The 14,608-nt window shown below is 44.1% G+C and overlaps 1 protein-coding gene across 4 annotated transcripts; it reads right to left on the reverse strand.

The window, feature by feature from the left end:
• Positions 1 to 755: 755 nt before the first annotated feature.
• On the reverse strand, positions 756 to 13,745 carry bmf1 (BCL2 modifying factor 1). Of its 4 annotated transcripts, XM_076107724.1 has the most exons (5): positions 13,530 to 13,745; positions 12,459 to 12,742; positions 11,328 to 11,524; positions 10,433 to 10,638; positions 756 to 5,446 (listed from the first exon to the last, which is right to left on the reverse strand). In XM_076107724.1, exons 3-5 carry the CDS (start codon positions 11,497 to 11,499, stop codon positions 5,330 to 5,332), a joined length of 495 nt encoding a protein of 164 aa, XP_075963839.1. In that variant the 5' UTR covers positions 11,500 to 11,524; positions 12,459 to 12,742; positions 13,530 to 13,745; the 3' UTR covers positions 756 to 5,329. The 4 variants fall into 4 exon arrangements, with proteins under 4 accessions (XP_075963839.1, XP_075963840.1, XP_075963838.1 ...); XM_076107725.1 differs by lacking the exon at positions 12,459 to 12,742 and having other exon boundaries at positions 13,227 to 13,745; XM_076107723.1 differs by having other exon boundaries at positions 11,328 to 12,742; positions 13,227 to 13,745.
• Positions 13,746 to 14,608: the final 863 nt, after the last annotated feature.

Raw genomic sequence — 14,608 nt, forward strand, 5'->3', positions numbered from 1 at the left:
AAGCGATTTAGAATAAAGTATCATCCATAGAAATGAAAACAATATACTGTACCTTCTTTAAAACTCTGTGAGGAGAATGCACTTTCGCTCACCACACAAACCAGAAATACACACTAAACATTCACGATTGTATCTGTCGAGAGTAATCAATCACTCCCGTGCCTCGAGGGCATCCATGCTGCAGTGTAACTAATCTGCAGGAGACACAGTCGACAGTGCAATGCACTGCAGTGCGAGCTACTCATTTGCTCTTTACATAGGCTCAGTCAGTTGTCATGCAACACTTGATTGTATGTGCGTAGAGTGCAGACAGCGGTTATTAGAAAGGGTTGGAGGCCCCAGTGCTCCCACTAATTTAATGACCTAACAGCAGGAGGGATGTGATGGGCATGGTCTCTGTCAAACGCCTGGCCAGCTTCAAACACCTGGCTAGCCTCAGACACTCGGCTAATCCATCAGCGGCTTACTTTCACAATATAACTCCTTAAACTAAAAGCTTGGGCTCAAGAGGGAAGGGAGCAGCAGAATTCAGTTCCAGTTAAGAGAAAAACAGTTTTCAGTTGTGAAAGACTGGACTTATTGAAAATCTATTTTGCATGTCTATCATTTTTATAACTCATCTGATTTTGCTATTGTACTTAAGCCATCAATCTCCTGCTTTTCTTACACATTAAGTGAAGTTTTTTTTCCCTTAAGAAGAGCATTAGTAGCATGGTGTTATTTGTTCCTGTAAAGACAAACTTAATGCAACTTGACACCTTCAATAAAATTTTATTGAAAAAAAAGTACCAATAAACAACAAGAAATCCAGAAAAAAGATTTGTAGAGCAAAGCTCCATATGTACAGCATATTGCACTACAGAACAAATTGTCTTTACTTCCATATTATATCAACAACCAAAAAAAAAATATATAAACACAAAAATGAGTGCACAGTAGAGTCTCGAAAACACACAGTCAATGTTTACAAAAATGCTACATTTTTCGCTGGGTCTCATTTTCTTGGTTTACAGAGAGTGTGTGATAATCAAGACTTCGTTGAAACTGAGCAGTTAAAGGCATATTCCAGGGTTTTTAGAAATACATGTACACGTTTATCTGTTCTTTAAAGACGGGCCAATATTCCATAGCTCTCAGCTCACGAGCCAAGGCAACCAGAACCATGAATTATTTTGGTTTGCTTGGTTTTGTTTTTTACACCACGGTGAGTTGTGCAAGGAATGTTGCAAGTTCATTTTTTTTATATAAAAAATGCCCTTGATCTCATGGACTTCAAGAAGGATCCTGCTAGTATTAAAAATTGTTTTTACAAGCAATGAACTGTCCTTATAAAAGCACACCCTTTTTCTTAAGAAAATACATTTTAAAAAAGTTAAGAAAGACCACGAAGAAGAAATATTATCGGTAAAAAAAAAATTTAAAATCAAAACCTTCCTCGAAAACTTCAAATTTATATAAAGTGGACTACAAAATTCAAGACACTGACGGTTTCCATAAAATACATGTCCCACTCTAGGGATTCTCCACACTCACATTTAACAATGAGTGCAGCTTGGGAACCTCATTCTAACAAAATGATACAGGGCACCACGGTGGCTGGTTTCCCTTTCAAATAAATCAAACAGGCCGTCAATCCGAGCCGACTTGTTGAATGCACAGGTATACATCTGACACATGGCAAGAGTAGCCCAATAGAACAATCCAGAGTATAGAATAGACATTAACACACAACAGATAAGGGACCCATGGGATCTACAGAAACAAAGTACTTTCCAGTGCATGTTGATTACAACACAATGATTTAAGAATTGAACACACAAACAAACGCCTAGTGACTTAATATGAAGTCAACCTTTTCATGTGTGTTTTGAAGCATCTCTAATGTCATGTGTGTTATAAGCAATGGGTGGGATGGGTAATGACTCATTAGTTACAAAGGAAAGGTCATATCCTGTTGAAACTGCATAGAAACTGCTGCTTTTCTAAACCACATTTTGTGAATGTACCCGTGATGACTGGGGAATCGGGTGGTGGAAGATAATGAAAAAGGTCTGAATTGGTTCGGGCCCTTCCCTGGAAAATCACAACCGTATAAGAGAAATACACCGCCCAAAATCCAACGCCCATCCCATAGGCTTGAAAGGTGAGGTTTGTAGTTGTCTTCTTCGTGAAGAGCAGCAGCTGTGCTCATGGTGAATTCATGTTGGTTTCAATGTATTCCAATGGTAGCGACAGTTACACTTTGGACATGTGGGGTGAATATACTGCTTCCTCGACACAATATTGTCCTCCTCACAGCTGTGAAGCTCTGACAGAAGCAGTGCACGCGGGAGAAACAATGATGGAACTTGCACTGCGGAAACATTTCCACCATCGAAAAGCATCGAACCAACATGAATTCTTTCTGACCATAGCCGTTGTTCTTCATAAAAAGCCAAACTACAAACGTCTTAGAGCCTAAAGGAGATGAGCAATCCTAAAGAAAGTAGAATTTGAGTTGAGCGTCACATAAAGCAATGTCAGGTAAAAGGAAGGCCAACCTGCCCGGCACAACTGAAGTCCAAAACAAAAAACTAAAAATAAGAAGTAATTGCACACACGGGTGTATACAGTAGAAATGGGCAAATATACATAAATAAGAAGGGAAAGAAAATAAATTACAAAGAAAAATGAACCGATGATGAATAACAGACAAGTAATAAAGGAGTAGCACAAAGAGGAAGTCAAGAGCCAATGGTGAGACGGGGCGCTATAGGGACTGGCTCAGCGTTCAGGATCCGCAGGAAACTACAACCACCACCACATTCAGTGCACCTCACACGCCTTACTACTACACGCTCAGTAGCCCCCGTCACCACCACAGCCGGCCTCGGTCTCCTCAGTCAAACTGTACCTTTATGCGTTTGTGCTGAGACAATTGTCCAGGAGGATTTATTTTCGTTATCTGAAATGAAAAAGAAAAAGACTTGACAATACCTCGACCGGTACCGTCATAAATAAAAGGGTGAAAACGCTGCTTCTTCTTCTAACCATGTCACAGATTCTCAAGGTTACCAGTAGCCCACAAAGTCTGTCCCTGAGAAATCTTTCAGAGAATGAGAGGAAACCCTAATTATGCAGTGATAAACTTGACACGTCGTAAGGAGCAAGTAATTACAGACCCCTGATATGTACTGCTCCTTGGGTCCACAAGTTGGCTTGGGTTCAGCAATGGGAAATATAACAAACAGCATCCTCAACAGTGTCTTTAAACATATTCATATTTCAACAATAATTACAGTCTTTCTCATTTTTTGTCTTTTTTGTTAGCTGAGTGGTTATATGTACTAAAAATGTCCCCAAATCTGGATCTGAGCACCAAAGATCACCCAACAGAATACAAAATGATGTAAAACCCGATAAAAGTAGCCTGAGACGATCTGTTTCACAGATTGATTATGCAGTATTGTTTGGTGTTCAGAAAACACACGGTGAAAAGAAACAATAAACCAGGATAGAGACCTTTTTGCGTGTGGCTCTATTGTGACTCTAGTGTGTAGCCTGAAACATTCTAGAATCCAATCCAAATGCCAGACTGCAGTTAGTCAGGCCTCAACATTGATTACTTGTCTTGGACATGAGAGTGAATACATCTTGAAATGGTGCGGCGAGAAAACAAGCCATAAGTGAAAACCTTCATACAAAGACAGAGGTTAGCGCGGTAACAATCTGAGCTCTTGAAGGGTGTACGGCTAGTGCAAAAACAGTGGATCCACAGCTCCACTTCAAGGGCATGGAGGTCTGAAAACAATCACATGAAAAGAACACACGGAAAACTAAAGAGATAACTTGAGTGTGGGAACAACGGAGGAATGAGTCTTCTCACTGAAATTCCGAATAAAATCATCCCGGTGGACTTGGGACAAATTGTTTAGTTGCTATTCAGGTAAAGAATACTTCAATTTTGCTCCGTATAACAAACAATGCGCTTTACTTTAATGTTGTCATTTAGTGCGCAGGTGCTCGACCTCTAAAAACACATGCAAAAGTCAGCACCGCCTCACGTTAATCTCAATATCTTTTCATGGATCCTTTAAAGTTTCTTTCCCAGGCCTTCTTCAGCGTGCTCCATCACAGACAACATCCAGCCACCCAGGAGAGTAATAAGGAAGTTATAGGCATAACTTATAATGTAATAATAATGTATTGTAGTAATAATATTGACAGTAATATAATATACAATAAGGGAGTTGCATAATCAGTAACTTGAAATAATCAGTAACAGTAGTAATAAGTCAATAAAAATGATCTCTTCATCTGTTTGGGTTTAGCCTAAAAGATTTGTATTTCAAGTGTCCACTGTTGACTAAGCACTTTCTGCTGCCATTCAACATAATACTTATTAAGTCCAATTAACTTATTTCTTGAAGTTTGTAACCAGTATGAATTATCCCGATAACAGCTTGTAAGCTGTTTTAACGTTTGCTGGCAGTCACCGGGCATGTTTGACCCGTCACTGATGTTCAGCGCTGCAAACTCCACCCGGATACTTCCTGAGTCATCACATTGTTCTGACATGCAGCACGCGACTGAAGAAAGGCTTGCCTTTAAAACATCTGTGCATATTTAAAAAAAAAAAAAAAGATATCTAGATTACAAGTTACGGTGAGCAGACCTTTTCACGTGCAGAAACTTTGTTCCCAATATTTTGAATGATACCGCGGGATCGTGTTCAAACGTAATACCATACCAAAGAAGATGGAGGAGTCGGGAAATAACAAAAACAGAAAGCAAAATCAAGAAATTAAAGAAAAGATAAATGTTCCATTGAGGTGAGGTGCAAAATGCTTTGTTCTGAGAAGTTGCCTCTTTGGAAAATAGTAAATCAACTTGTCTGGTCACCTGGGAAACTTCGGAAAATTAAACCTCACACCACATGTCCTTTCATTTCCTAACCACGTCCTCTCGCCTCATCTCAAAATTGCTCAATACTCATTCGGCAGAAGACATTGAATAAGGCATTCCCGGGGTCTGTGGAGGTCATTAAAGATGGATACATGTTGAAGTGCAAAAAATTTGAACAAGAACAATGTACTGTACAAAACTACTACACCACACGTATACCAAAATATGAACATTTTCCTGTCGCGGAATCTTCGGGAGCATCATGGCGATCTTCTTGGAAAGAAAAAAACTCACGACCTTGTATAAAAGTTGGTTGTCTCCGTCCCGCGGTGACCCTTTTGTCTCCTTTCTTTTCTCCCCCAAAACAGACCCGTGTTAGATTTGACAGTGTCATTAGGAGTCCAGTTCCTCAGAGAGACGGGGGAGACCCCCCCCCCCCCCCCCCTCACCTCCGTCCTGCTCCACCTCCTCCAGCAATGAAGCCCCTGTCAAACAGAAGGCTGAGCAGAGCTGCGGCCAGGCGCCACCACATCCGCCCCTGGTTCCTTTGGTTTCGATGATACTGAAGCAACAAATGAAGACAAATCATACAAGTTAGTGCGCTCTACTGAAAAAAATAAACGACACAAGACTTTACTAGAAATAGTCACTTTAAGGTTTTTTTTCAGTGTGAGCTTTAGTCTGTGTTGCCTGTGATGTGTGGTGATTGACAGTGAACACAGTGAAAGGGGTCGACTGAGACGAGGGTAAGACAAAACTAAACACCGGAACAACGCTGATATTTTCACAACAGTCTGCTTCTGTCGCCAACAATACTTATTAGAGAGGCCTCCCTTTGTGTTTGGGATCCCGACACAACCCGGGCTTCCCAGCAGACATTCCGAGCCGTAAACACATCCATCATACGGTCACACTTTTTCCTAATCTTCCTGGCGGAGATCAGCAGCCAGTGGTTAAGGAGGAGACTCTCTCGAGTTTGCGAGCCAATTGGATTGTGTGCGATTAGTGGGGGGGGGGGGGGATAATGCTATCTCTTGCCATTGAGAAGCTGAGATAAGATAATTGCACCGAATGGGATTAGGGAGCTTGTGATGAGAGGCAGGGAGCTCTCTGGGAAACACGTATCTGCACGAGAGAGGTACAGTAGACCAACGGCTCATCTGCAGATGAAAGGCAGACTCCACACCGCCTGATAATGCCGCAGCTATTTTCAGACCACGCGAGTTGTAAACTGAGGGAGACTTGAGATCATACTTTTTCATGACAGTGCACAAAAGTGTGCAACCCTTTTTTTTTTTTTTACAAAAGCCTAAATATCTAAAAGGTAGGGATTAGATAAGCCATATTGACATGGCTGTTAAGGTGGTGTCCACACATTGACCTCGTTAGCAACCAAGAACTGCCATTGTGATAAGTCTTTACTCTTATCAATTCCTGGCGAGTGTTGCAGAAGCTTTGCCAGGTTCCAACCAGCATGTGTGCACGATACTCACTACCACTCGCTACTTGTTCAAAAGAAAAAAAAATGGGAGTTCTTGATAAAACCAGTTCTCTGTTTTATGACACATCTAAATCTTGCCTGGGGATATTTTTACAAGGCCATAATAATAGCTTAATGTCTGCTCCATATACACACAGTTAATATTTACATGCAGCACAGGGCGGATGGGCTGGCAGCCAGCATGGCTCGACTTGGCACGTCTTTAAAAGGCGAAACTAAATTACATGAGAGACTACAGTCAGTTACAACTCCGGGATCAAAGACGAGGACGGCACAGTGACTGTATGTTTATTGTCAATACGTGCAACGATAAATGGAGACATTAGAGAGTAAAGGTTTCAGGTGTAAAATGAGTCAGCTGATGGATTTATCGTGCTACAAAGCTTGAGTATTTACCGTAAGCTACATGAGAAGCCATTACTCTTTTTAAACAGAAACAGAATGTTCCTGTGACTTCTTGCCCTCCCTTCTACCAAGCTGAGAGAGACGCCCAGACAAACGGAAGAAAAGAAAGAGAGAGAGAGAGAGAATGAGAGAGAGAGAGAGAGAGAGGTGCACAGGCCTGTCGCAACTTAGTCATGAGTCACGCCACCAACTGTCAAAATGACACTCGTGCTCTAAATTTGGCCGGCGATAGTGGCGGAGTCCAGCCAGATGCTCGGTGTCGTCACTCTGACACTAGCCTGATGTGCTTTATCGGTGTCCCATGTGGGCTGTCTGTCAAAGCCAGCTGCTCAGAAGCTCTGCCTTATCTGCTGAGCAAACAGCCCGGACTCTGGATTAGTCACATCAGGGAGGAGACAAGGAGCCAAGGAAAAATACAAAGAGCAGCGGCATGGGATAATGGAGGGTGGCACAAATAGACATCACTGTGAACAAACATCATCACAGCACAATGAAGGAAAAGTAAATATCCAAAGCTAGCTTCGTATGTTTTCATTTCCAGTGCAACTCCACTCCTGCACCCCTACTCACCCCCCCCCCCCCCCCCTCCTCCCCTCTACAAGTGCTGAAAGGAGAGAGTGCTGTGTCCTCACCAGAACAGTGAGGAGATAAAGCCACAAACACTGCGTGCGAGCAGACAAACATTGCGTGCGAGCAGACACACACACACACACACACACACACACACACACACACACACACACACACACACACACACACACACACACACACACACACACACACACACACACACACACACACACACACACACACACACACACACACACACACACACACACACACACACACAGGCGATATTCAACCCAGCTTTCAACACCTCCTATCGAAAGCACAGGGAGTCGTCTCTCTTAAAAAAACATGGGGATGAAACCTAACTCTGCTCCTTGCCCTGTGCAGACTGGAGCAGTCTTCCTGCCATTGTGATTGTCGTTATTGCCTTGTCTCAAATGGCGGGCCGGCTAATGTCAGCCATTCTCTGGGGACCCCGGCGTCCCCTCCAGCCCTCTCTGGCTGAGGAGCAATTTATCTGTCAGCATCCACCAGCACTCCTTCGCTACCTAATCCCTCATTTCGCCAGGGGCCACTCAAAGCCACATTGCTCCCAAATCCATCAAGAGGACGGCAGTCAAAGGCACTTGGCTGGCTCAGGGACAAGTGTCTGCACTGAATAACTGCAATCCCCGACTGACAGCAGCAGACAGGAATGAGCCCTGACAAAACAGTGGCACAATTGTGGAGTGAGAGTTTTTGTGCTGACCGTCAGACCGTGTGATAGCGAGAAGTGAGAGACGGCAAAATGCTGAACAACAAGTGGGGTGTGTTCATGCATGAACATGTACACACGCACGACACGATACATCTAATTGCACAACCAGAGCCAGAAATAGCAATTATAGGCTGCAGTAGAATAACACATCCAAAACCACACATCAGTGTTTGTGTTGTAAAAACATCCCCGAGCAACAGCCAGCCACACCGGCTCTGAGCACCTATCACTGGCAGGAGCGTTTATGCTCCACCTTAGGTGTAAACAATAGTCACACGAAAATATTCTCAATATTTGTTATTGACTATCATAATACCAGTGTTTCTTTGTCCTGTCTCTTTGAGCTTCAAGATGTGACTTCACACAGCCGGTCTCACTCTGACTGTCCTCTCTACCGTTTACTCAAACAGTTAAAAAACAGCACAAGCCACTTCCTCATCCCCTGACCCAGGCCTGCCACCGATGTGCGTCAGTAGATCCCACATACGCACACACACGCGCACGCGCACACGCACACGCACACGCACACACACGCACACGCACACACACACACGCACACACACACATCGCAGCAACCCTGTCTGACTGTCTGGTTGTCTGTTTGCGTTTGTCAGTCTCACAATACATGAGTCATGCTGAGCTGCTGCAGGGATGTATAAATAACTTGATAAGTGCATGAGAAAATCTGAAATTGTCTTGCACTTCAGAGTATGAAGTAAAAAGAACATAATTATATTATGTGCAAGTCAGGGAGGGTCTCATTTCCCCGAAAAGGGAGCTTTTAAGACAACTGAAGATGGTTGTTACTTGATCATTTGCGGTTCATTTCCAAACCCCCTTTGCTCGTATACATGCTTATGCCATCATTATGGAGCCTACCCCCCTCTCTATGGCGGCGTAGACCTCTTATTTGGGTGTCTCCTGTGGCCGCCTCTTGCCGAGGGAAGGGGCTGACTGGTGACTCCCTGGAACCACAGCTGTCCCCCTGGGGGCTCACGCGCTGAGCTTCGGGTTACAACATGTTTACCTTCTCCCGCCACTTCTGCTTTCTCCTGGACGTAGTGGCATGTGTGGATGCGTGTGTGTCTGAATGTGAACGTGTCAGTAGGTACGTGTGTTGGACTGTTGTGCAACTAGAAACTCGGCAGAAAATCTCCCGAGGGTTTGTGTATATTTTTTTGATGTTGCAGCCAATTGAAACATCAGTGTGTCACGGGTGTACAACACTCCCTCGTAGAAAGCAACTCAATGCAGCACACAAACTCAGTGGACAGTGTCACCCTGACCAGAATGCAATGTGTTATTTGAGGCCAGGTTATCCTCCATGCCACTTGCCTCCACAGCACACTGAGGAAACAGGAGAAAAGGGAGAAAGAGAGAGAGAGAGAGAAATAACAGGAAGAGGAGGCAGGGGGGGAGCCTGGGGTTGGAGAGGTGGGGGAAGGGCTGTCCTTGTTCAGCAATGTTTCTGGCTTGAGGGTAGGGAGGGGGAGGGGGGGGGGGGGTGAAACGCTGGGCTCTGTAACTTCTGCATGTGCGCAGTCTCTTCAAAACAAACACTGAGCAAACACAATAAAAGAGAGCAAACTTTTGCCCCACCATAAATCTTGGTCAGGTCATCGGGGGATCCACATGTACTTAAAAAAAACAACCTGTGTGAATGTTGTCGTTAATGTGTGGACGGTTTTAGTCCATGTAAGTTACTGATATAATGAGCCATAATCAGTACAAAATGTTACATTAAGTTTCAGTTGACAGGTCCACACTAAACAGATCACATTTAAAGTTGGCAGACTAAGTCCAAAGTTATTGTAACAATAAAGGAAAGTCTCTGCTCCACCTTCTAATTTGTTCATATAAAGTATTTAGCTTCTTAAGTGGCTTATTTGACAAATTTAATTTCCTCCTGCATAAGAAACAAGGTGTGACATGTTTCACTATTTATTTACTACTACTTGTTGGAATGAAAGGACTGTCAGAGTCTGACTTGTATAATGGTGTTTCCTTCTGGCTTTGTTGCATTTCATTTAGTTGCTTGAGGCTCCTATCTAGGTGCTATCCAAATAACAGGCAACGGTTAGTTTGCCTGGTGGCAGTCACAGGTAGCAACCTATTAAACAAATGTGAAAAAAGTCTCACTCTAAAAACACTTCTACTTTAGGGTTGTCTGCACGCAACACTTCATGAAGGGCACTAAGGGGAGATTATGTTACTGCTGGGGGATATTAGTGGCCAGTTGCACTTGTTTACTGCCATCAAACGTCAGGCCTGTCTTTGAGTTTGTATAGTCAGCAGGATGCACATTTCCTCCTCACCAGTTGTAGGTGTTGCCGGTGAAACTGGTCTCCTATCAGCTGGAGTTTCTGGCCAATGCATGCCTCCACACTGCGGGCCACAGGTTGTTGCTGCTGCGGTAGCTGCTCCATCCCGTTTTGCTCCCCTTCACTCTCTTGTCGCCTCGCTTCCTGATCCCCAACAAGCTCAAAGTTTGCCGGGAAGTGCAATCGAAAACCTGCGTTGCCTGTTGAGTGTCAAGGCTGAGACTCGTTATTTTGTCAACAACCGCATAAAGATGTAAACACAGCAATGACACCTGACAGGGTGGTTTTTTTTTACTGAGGTTATGGTCTATGCCAAAGATGCGACAGGTACAAAGTGCAGCCAAGTATTGTTGAACGTGTCTTTGACCAATCAGATCGCTTGGCTTTAACCACAACTTTCCCAGCTGTTTGTTGTTTTTATAATCAAACACTGTGAGTCATGTTTCATAAGTCACTCACACACACACACACACGCACGCAGCAAACTCACATGACTCAGTTTTTAGGTCAGTCAGTCGTTGTGGAGCTACTTCGGAATGATTACTTGTATATGGCTGCCAATGTAACGTTGCTGTCACTGATAATCACTTCTCTGTGCAGTCGCTGCTTACGCAGGTAAGCACTCCTGTCACGTCCCGTCAGTCGCACTGCCAGTCTGGCGCCTTTTGAATAGCAAAGCAGCTGGGTACACTCCATACACACCATAAAAGCCACTGTGATCACGACTATCAGGCGCCAGTGCAGCAAAATTGTTACCCGCTTCTCACAGTGAGTCTCACATTATAGTTTCGTGCTCCAGTTTTATAACACTGGTTATCACGCACAGGGCAATGTTCCCTTTTTTTTTTTCTTTCTCTCTTTTTGAAACACGGTACGTCATCGGCCTCACCGTAGAAGAGTGGTCTGGGCTCCTCTGCGGCTCCACAGGGCAGCATGCCGTTGTTGGGTGCCAGGGCAGGGCCGGGTGTCTGCGTGCCCCGGTCTTCACACTTTATCTCCTTGAATACGGTGCGCCAGCAATTGGGGTCCGGCTCAAACACATCGTCCTCCTCATCCTCCATGCGAGGGCGCTATAAGATGGGCGGCCTTAAGAAAGCGACGGGGCAGAGACAAGAGAGATTACAGCTACAGCTGAGTGAACAACATTTGTATATGAATCAAAGGCATCCCATTCACTATTGATGGGAGTAAGCTCTTCTGCATTTGTCCTAATGAGAATGATCTCAAGACACATTCATCATGCGTTCATTCCTCCTGAGCATTCCTTGTTATTATAGACAACCTGGTGTGTAATGAGCGCCTTCAAATCAATAAAGCCACACTGGACATGGACGAGTAGGGGAAGAGGGAAAGAAAACCCCGATCTGCCTTCACTTGTGGCAAAGAGCTCGGTGCTTATTTAGACAAATGGCTCTGTTCATCCGAGTGATGAAACCTCACAATCCACTGCGGTTAGGAGGCTCGGTTGAGCCACATCTACATAACTGGGAGTCGGGCTGACAGAGTTAAATGAGAGGTAGAATCTCTCTTGTCTATGCTAAGCAGCCCTTTGGACAGGAGCTTGTCTTCTTCAATAACGACCATGATTGCTTGCTTATAGTCATGATATCAGGTACTTTTTACAGCAAACAATTGCAGATATCAGTGCTCAGTGCACGTATATATATATATATATATATATATCTTTAATTTACACAATGTGTACATTTGATGACAGGAATAATTTTAAAAAGCACGATTATGAGTATTTAAAGGAACTCTACCGCAGTGTGGCGAGAATCCCAAGGAGCACTTGGGAAGTCTCTCCAGTGACAACGATGCTCTGCACTCAACCTTGAATCTCACAGCGGGTCAAAGAGTTATCAAAATACGGGTGAAATTCAAGTTGCCTCAACAGTTAGCCCCCGAGTCACAATGGAGTTGTAATGCAGGGTTAGACTACTACCACACTTCCAAATTAGGGTCCACAGCAAAACGGTAATGACAGTCTTTGAGGAAAATCCTTAACCACTCTCCCTACCCTGGTCTGTCAGCCTGCCAGCCCCCCGGGAAGGAGTTCTCGTTTCTTCACCCAACATAAGCAGATTGGCCCGTCTCTAAGCATGCCCTAGACCTCACGACGTATACTGTGTGCGTTCACAATATACCCTATGTGTAAAACCGCTTAATGCTTTGTTTCGACAAAACACAGGGTAAGAACATGGAAGGCTCAGGGAAAAGAAAAAAAACCCGGAGGCTCAACTTTCCAGCTTTCTGCGGCGCTCTGCTGTCCAGACTGTTTGTGTCAGACAGTGGCTCCCCCTGCTGCAGAATGACCCGAACAAAAGGACCGGGGGGGGGGGGGGGGGGAGGGGGGGGCAGCTCTGTTATTGACAGTTTCCATCCACTGGTATCAGAAGACTCGCATCGCACCATTTCTACTCTCCGTAACATTGTGCACAATAATGACGAGTTAGCTCCTTTAACCTTTAAAGCGTGCCGGTATCTTGCGACAATAAACGGGGAAAAAAAAAAAGTAAAGCATAAACATATAAATTATGTCGAAAATTATAATTTTGTTATTCGAAAATACATTTGCAGTGATTTAAAAGAAAAAAAAAAAAAGAAAAAAGATTGATACGAATACATTTGCAGTGATGTAAAATAAATTGGAAATTGAAAATAAATGTCTGGTATACACGTCTAAAATATGTAATTACATGTTCACACGCGGAACTGATATTCATCTACGGAGAGAACGGCTGTCACTACATGTCTATACACACCGAAACACGACAGAGACACAAACCTGCCGTCTGAAGTCCATTCACCGACTAAGCTCTGTAAACCGGGAAAGCCGGTATAATTCAAATCTCCGTTGCGTGAACGAATGTCAGAGTAACACCGAAACCTTCTTTCAGTTGGATTCCTTCGACATTTCTATACAATAACGTACACCTAAACTGTCGAAACACAACGTCAACAGCGACACGTTGCTTGTTGCTTCTTCCTAAGGACGCGGATGTTCCTTAATGTTGACGCTCGTGCCGACTGGCTGGTGTAATGTGTACACCGCAGCAGAGGACGTTTCGACGTGTTTTGAGGCGCTTACCGCGGAGATGGGCTTCGTTGTAAAGGCTGACTTGTACTCGGAGAAAAAAGAAAAGAAAAAAAGGACACCGGTTCAATATCCTGGCATGCAAGCGGGTTTAGTCCGTATCACCTCCACGACAACTTCCATTCTGTGAGGAAAAGTGCAGCGAGCCGATTTCATTTCGCCGACGTCAGCTCCAAACTGACTCCGCCGCCGGGGCGTGGTGCTGAAAGTTGGTAAATAAACCCTCCTTCAAAACGCGAGTGTGGTCTGTTGTCCAACTATATACGTCTTAGCCGAGGAGGAGCGTGCCCCTTTAAGGGTGATTTACGACGCTGTAGCCAACCGTGGAGTTTGTTTTTGTCCCGCCTTCTCCAGCGCGTATTCAGACACGTGGACGGGAAATTCCCCGTAGCACGAGACCGCTTTCACGCTACTACCGCGCTCATCTATTCAGTGAAGTGCTTACATGCGCATAGGCAATAAGAAGAAACTGTAAAGGAACACTTTAGTAGATTTTCCTACTGTATTACCGCATTGCCCAAGTTCCCATTTCATTTCAAATTTCACATTTAACTGTCAGATTTTAAGTTTTTGAATACCCGTAGTATATGTTCTGGTTAAATCAAACTGTTCACTGAGAAACGACTGTGACCTTTTGTTCAGTATAAGTGGAAATGACCTCGATCCTATGGAAGTGGCCTACATCTTGATCAGTATAATTAGGCACCTGTAGAAGATGACACATGTGTGTGTAAGTTGTTTGTGTCACAAAAAACTAACATCTTTTTGCCAAAGATCAGCCATGACACCATAAGTTGGGTCTTAAAACAGTCATCACAAGAGGCTTTATGTTAACCAGCCGATATAACAACAAACATTACAGATATATGAACAATCCTTTATTTTAGGTGATTTCAATCAGTTCATATCTTGACAGTTATCCATGCTGAGCTGATGCAGGTGCTGGTGATCTCCCCCCCCCCCCCCCCCCCAGGGCTATTACTGATCAATAAACCTTCGGACAGCTGTAGCTGACCCTCAGCATTCTCTCACAGAGCATCTCCCTGCCCCCACCTCCCATTCCTCGCTCCCTG

The sequence above is a fragment of the Anarhichas minor genome, unplaced genomic scaffold (genome assembly GCF_050575085.1).
Source record: "Anarhichas minor isolate MPS153535 unplaced genomic scaffold, ASM5057508v1 ptg000040l, whole genome shotgun sequence".
NCBI classification, from domain to species: domain Eukaryota; kingdom Metazoa; phylum Chordata; class Actinopteri; order Perciformes; family Anarhichadidae; genus Anarhichas; species Anarhichas minor.

Excerpts from the sequence above, each read along its gene's own strand:
- bmf1 (XM_076107724.1), bottom strand. The coding sequence starts at position 11,499 with ATGGAGGATGAGGAGGACGATGTGTTTGAGCCGGACCCCAATTGCTGG. Across the intron at positions 10,639-11,327 it reads GCCCAGACCACTCTTCTACG|GCAACGCAGGTTTTCGATTG; the intron begins GTGAGGCCGATG and ends GACACTCAACAG. Across the intron at positions 5,447-10,432 it reads ACCGGCAACACCTACAACTG|TATCATCGAAACCAAAGGAA; the intron begins GTGAGGAGGAAA and ends TTGTTGCTTCAG.